The following is a 6,000-nucleotide window of genomic DNA, read 5'->3' as shown; positions in this document are numbered from 1 at the left end:
AGAGAGTTTCCAGGGCCTTCATACACTTGGTCTCCTGATTGGAAGTAAAAAGAGCTCAATACAAATTTACAAGACCTTTTTTTTTTGTTTTTAATTTATTTATTTTTTTTTTGCGGTACGCGGGCCTCTCAGTGTTGCGGCTTCTCCCGCTGCGGAGCACAGGCTCCGGACGCGCAGGCTCAGCGGCCATGGCTCACGGGCCCAGCCGCTCGGCGGCATGTGGGATCTTCCCGGACCGGGGCACGAACCCGTGTCCGCTGCATCGGCAGGCGGACTCTCAACCACTGCACCACCAGGGAAGCCCTACATGACCTTTTCTTCAATTCTACTTGTGTCCTCTCAGAACACTCTATCCTCGTTTTCTCCCTTCCTTTCTTTCACACTGAGGCACTTTTACATTGCCATATGTCTTGCCTCTTATCACACCATCTCCTCATCACATAACTTGCGTTATGGAACAAGGTGTAACTTGCGTTATGGAACAAGGTGAGTTTTTTGTTTGCTTGTTTGTTTGGTTTGGTTTGGGTTTTTTTGCCCAACTAATTTTTGGATACCAGTTTCCCCTCTGCTAAACATGTAACTGGGGCAAACTGCTCAAATTCCCTAAGCCTTGTCATTTATAACATGGGAATAATGGTGACTCTTGTTAGGATTAACTGAGGTAGCCTTAACTCCTTTTCCTTTTGTCCTTCAAACCCTAAAATTCCGTGTTTTAATGAATGGTGTTGATTGGGTTGGATTGGGAGACTGGCCTTAGGGAAGAGGTTTACTGGAGATTCTGGAGGTCACCCTGGGGAGATTTCTGGGCAAGGGGACCAGCAAGAACAAAGCTCAGAGTAGCCTCAAGCCTGGTGCTTTTGGAGGCCGAAGAAGAGCATGTTTGATATTTTTCCTTTTATTTTGTACTTAGAACTCAGTGAGGAGGGAGGTAAATAAAGGTAAAGGGGTGAAAAAGATTTGGAAAGAACGAGTGATGGGAGAAAGGGCAGGTATAATTCAAGAGAGAGCAAGAAACAGGGAGGGGAAGCAAATCTTCCAAAGCAAAAGAGATCATATATTATGAAAGAAAACGATTATTTCAGAAAGGTTCATAATCCCGGTTCCTAACACATAGTCTACTTTTATTTTTCTATATGCTATCCTGGCTCTTGAGTGTATGAATTCATTGTCCTATGTAGCTGCAACTTTAGCAAAACAAAGTTTGTGTTTTCTGGCAAGATTAATATGTAAGCCCGATGTCAATCTATCTTTTTAGTCAGAACGCACCCATTTTAGATTATTTTCCACGTTGACTATTGATGACCAAAACAACCAAGTCTAGCTTGTGTCTGTCTTAGTGTCTCATTATTTCGGTCATAGAAATCCTGCAAAATAAATCAATTTAGCATGTGTCTTCTTGATTCTGGTAACGTCTAAGCAGCCCAGAAAAACCACATTTGCTCCCTACCATAGACAGTGTTAATCCGTCACCTCTCAAATTGCCGCATCCCTTTGGACTGGGTCTCATAAGCAGAGAGGCCCAGTTAGTTGATCTAACTAGTGTGTGGCCAGCGGCCGGCACGCGTCTCTTTAGGCCAGCAGGGAGCGCGTGAGCTCCAGGGCACCTGCTCCAGTCGTCAGGGGGCGTGGCTCTGCATCCTTGACGGACAGCTGAGGATGCGGACGAAGATGAGGTAATACAACCACACCAAGGAGAGCGTGCGGATGTGGGCGCGTGTGCGTGCGAGCGTGAGTGTGCAAGACACTAAGTGTCTCGGAGCTCGCTGTACGCACATCGATCACACTGCATTAAAGAGAAAGAAAGAAAAGAAAAAAGAAAATTCCATTTCTGGGAGGGAGACTGCAAAGTTACGGCCGGCGACAGCTGCAGTCCCGGGGCTTTGTCCTGGGGGGTCGCTTTTCCGCGTCTAGGGACCAGAGAAACCCGCAGGAGCGGGTTTGCCCGAGCGCCGGGCTTGGGAGGGGCGACTCATTCTAGAAGCAGCTGAGCGGAGCCACAGGGAGGGGGAGCTCTGTTCCAGGCGGCAACAACTGAACGTGCGGTGAAAGGGTGGGGAGGGAGGGGAGGGGAACTCGGCGTGCCAGTCCGAGCGCGATCGCGCGGCGAGATCCCACCCCGGCGTCTGCAGAGCCCGAGGCGCAACTGGTGCGAGGGCTTGATGCTCGCCTCGCCGTCAACCCCAGCTCGCGGCCGCCGGGGCTCCGGCCGCGCGCCCGCCGGGTGGCTTTGCTAGGCGGGGGCCAGTTTGCAGAGAGCCGGACATTTGCATGAAGCGACTCGACCCCACGGAGCAGCGGCAGCAGCGGCGGACCCGGGCGGCGGCGGCGGCGGCGCGCGGTCGGAGCCCGGCGGCCCTGGTCTCCGGGCCCCGGTGGATGCGCGGCTGGGGGGCGGCCCATGGGCCGGAGCTGAGGCTGCCCGGGGTGTCGGGGCGCAGGGCGGGGGGCGCGGTCGAGGCCCGGAGGCGGCGGCGTAGGAGGAAGCGGAGGAGGGCGGGCGCGCCGGGCCCGGGAGGCAGGCATCGCAGCGCTGCCGCCGCCGCAGCCCCGGGCTCGCCATGCTCCTGGCCTCGGCCGTGGTGGTCTGGGAATGGCTGAACGAGCACGGCCGCTGGCGTCCCTACAGCCCAGCCGTGAGCCACCACATCGAGGCGGTGGTTCGCGCCGGCCCCCGCGCCGGGGGCAGCGTGGTGCTGGGCCAGGTGGACAGCCGTCTCGCGCCCTACATCATCGACCTGCAGTCCATGAACCAGTTTCGCCAGGACACCGGTGAGCCGGCCACCCCTGCCCCGCCCGCGCCTCCTCCCCTGCCTGCCCTGAGGTCTCCCACGTCGCGAGCCCACCGGGGCCCACCTTTGTCCGCATCTCCATACACTGGTGTCACCGACAGGGGGTCGTGGAGGGGGCGCTTGACGCCCCACGATGCTCTTAAGATACCCCCTGCAATAAACGTCCATGCAAATAGTACCCGTGGTTTGGTTATGCAAACCGAGCTTCAACCTAGCTCCTAAAAACCCCCTTTCACGCCCCCCTTTGAAACGCTTGGTGGCTCTTGTAGAAATTCCGGCGCTCACCAGCCCACAAGCAATCCCAGCTGATAGGAAAGGCTTGCTGCTCTCATTCCTCACACATCACCTTGGCTGACTGACCCTACTGTGCCTCAGGCACCCTTGGGCCTGCCACACGTTCCCCTGGTCAACCACCTTGCTGCCTCTACCCCTCCGGGGTGGGATGGCTTCCCACAGCTGCATCCCGGGGGGGGGGGGGGGGGGGGGGGAAGAAGGGATTCCCGGGAGGCTTTCACTGTGGTCTAGTACGGGCAGGGAGGGGCCTTTCTGGGAACAGAGGTGGACTTGGGGGATTCCAGGGCAGGAAACGCCTGGGTTGCTGTGGCATTGGTGAGTGCCTCTGCTTGGGCACTCCAAGCATTGAAGCAACAGGCCAGAGCAGATGGAGGGAGGCGGGGGAGGGACACAGCTCCGGAATGCCTGGCTGGGAAGCTGATCGCTTTGTCCTTGGAGGAGAAGAATTCCTAAAAAGAAACTGTCCCCAAGATTCGCCCCGTAAAGGTCCCCTATGGGGGACACTAAACTCCTATCTTTTTGTGAGAATCAAGTTGCCACTGTGGCCACCGCAAATCCCACATCCCAGCTGGCCAGCCTTTCCAGGTCAGAGCCAAGAAGAGAGCCTGCAGGTTGGAGGTCAGGGTGGCGGGTCCTTGACGTGAGGGGCAGAGGGGGGGCTGCATCTTTTGCGTGGCCCACGCATGGTGCCCAGGCTTAATTTACCTGGGACAGGTCTGTCTCTCCAGTAGCCTCCTCACGGAGGTGGGCAGTCGTTTTGGGGATTCTGGCTCGGCTCTCCCGAGAGTGTGACCCAGGAGCCTGGAGAGAGAGGTGTGGAAGGGAGGGACGGGAGGGGAGGACCGGGTGAGTCCCAGAGGGTCAGAGAACAGCTGTGTGAGCAAAGGCATCTCCGCCTCCTTGGAAAGCCCCCGCATCCTGTGCGCTAATTAGGATTGTCATGGGAAAGGGGTATCTTTCCACCCTCGTGTCCTCATCTTTAGTCATAACTCCTAACAACCTCTTTGCCAAGGACTTTGTAGACACCGACCGACTGAGTGAAGCTTTCTGGGGAAAGGATTCCAGAAGCGTTAGCATCTGGAGGGGCTTAAACCTTGGTGGGAAAGGGAGGGGGCTGGAGCTGAGAGGGACTGGGAGGAAGAGGGAATAAGGAGGAATGTGGGGAGGTCGAGAAAGAGGATTAAGTGTGGCCAAGGGGGAGGGGGGAGAAGGTAACTGTGTACTTTGGACAGAAGTCCGAGAGGTGAGGGTGGAGGCATCAGACTGTGGGGAGGGGGAAGCTAGCCCTGTAGGTGGGGTCAGAGAGTCTGACAGTCAAGACACCTACCTGACAGGGGACTCCAATCCTGCTCAGAATAGATGGGCAGGTGTTAGCTTTTCTATTTCAGACTAAGTCTCAGCAGCGGATGGAGAGACGTCTTGGTGACATAAAGGTCCCAGGCCTTGTCCCACATTTGAGAAGGGGGAAAGTTTCATCAGTGTTTAGGGATGTCTGAGATGGGCGTGGTTCCTAGGAAGGGTCATGGCCTGAAGGGCTCTTACTACAGAAATGAAGTTCTGGAGGAAACTGGATTGAAGGACAGTTGCTACTTCCCCCAGGTCTGACCACCCTTCCCTGAGGACAGGCTGCCCACTGCCTGGTGGTTCACAGTTAAGTCGGAGGCTGGAGCTCCTCAGATTTTAGACCCGACCTGGCCCTGGATCATTTTTCGAACTGCCTCAGGGTGTGTTTTACATTTTTTGTCTGTCTCTGAGGGATTCAGACTGCTTTGGTGTCATCCACTCATTCTACTGGTTCATCGGCCAACGTGAGCTGAGAGCCTCCATCCTCAGCGCCAGGCCCCGCGCTGGGTGCGCTGGGTGAGAAGGCACTGGGCTGAATTCCCAGGACTGCTGGGTCTGTCGGGGAGCTTGTCAAAGCAGAATAGAATCTCTGGGTTTCTGGGCTCACAGCCCCCCTCCTCTGTCTTCTCCATCAACAGACACACAGTTCCTCTCAATATAACTCATTGATGAAGCCGTGACAGGGTAGGAACTGTAAGCCACCGGCTCCCAGGCAACCTCCGCCAAGCCCTGGCAACGTTTAATTAAATTACCCACCATCCCCAAGCCACAGTTTGAAGCTGGGAACCAGAAACATCCCCATAAACAAAGGAGAGCTGGAAGTCCCCTGCCCAGAGGCGATTCCTCTCTTTTTTTGTTGTTGCCTCCTCTGTGTGGGGACATTTCCTGACATGGGAGCTGTGTTTTTTCAGAAGTTGCCTGCCCTGCTGCCAAGGAAGTCCTCAGACTCTCCACTCCCCTGGGTTCCGACCTCATCCAGTCTGTCTCCAGGGAGATGGCTGGGAGGTTGCAGATAACCCCTGCCCACCTCTGTCTGTCCTGGACCCTTCTCCTTCCCCAGACCGGCTCTGAGTCTGCGCTTATTTGCATTCTATGCTGGTCTCCTCTAGGCATTTTGGGCTAGAGAATGGGGAAGAAGGGAAGAGACAGGGCTAGATAGAGGTGAAGGAGTCTTGGCTGCTTCGAAAAGCCTCTGTTGGGTCCTCTCCACCCACGATCATTCACCTTGACTGGGCTGACCTTTTTCTGTTGTAGGGCAGTGGCTGGAGCTCTGTCCCCTGTAACATCCAACATCCCTGTGCTCTGTATCTTCCAACATACCTGATCATTGCCATTTTCAGGGCCTGGCAGCAGGATGGGGGAGGACCCGGGCTGGCAGTGGGAGACGTGACTCAGGGTCTCATTCCAGACCCACTGGCTTACTCTGTGGCCTTCAGCAAGTGCCTCGACTGCTCAGGCCTCATTCTCCCTCGTAGAATGAAGAGCAGCCTTAAGGTTCCTTCTGGCTCCTTTCCTCCCATCATGCACATCGGCAGGTGAACTCTGGACTCTGAACTCTGAACTCTGAACTCTT

General features: G+C 55.7%; 1 protein-coding gene across 1 annotated transcript in view; it reads left to right on the top strand.

Moving 5' to 3' along the window:
* The first annotated feature begins 2,437 nt into the window (after positions 1 to 2,437).
* The window catches only part of DTX4 (deltex E3 ubiquitin ligase 4), a 34,067-nt gene continuing 30,504 nt past the window's right edge, over positions 2,438 to 6,000 (top strand). The window contains exon 1 of the mRNA XM_067748906.1: positions 2,438 to 2,769. Within this exon, the coding sequence (XP_067605007.1) occupies positions 2,559 to 2,769 (211 nt within the window). The 5' untranslated portion in view covers positions 2,438 to 2,558. The remainder of the gene's footprint in view (positions 2,770 to 6,000) is intronic.

The sequence above is a fragment of the Pseudorca crassidens genome, chromosome 9, assembly GCF_039906515.1.
Source record: "Pseudorca crassidens isolate mPseCra1 chromosome 9, mPseCra1.hap1, whole genome shotgun sequence".
Classification (NCBI taxonomy): Eukaryota; Metazoa; Chordata; class Mammalia; order Artiodactyla; family Delphinidae; genus Pseudorca; species Pseudorca crassidens.
Note: the sequence above shows the minus strand (reverse complement) of the source record. Positions and strands in the feature narration are given on the sequence as shown.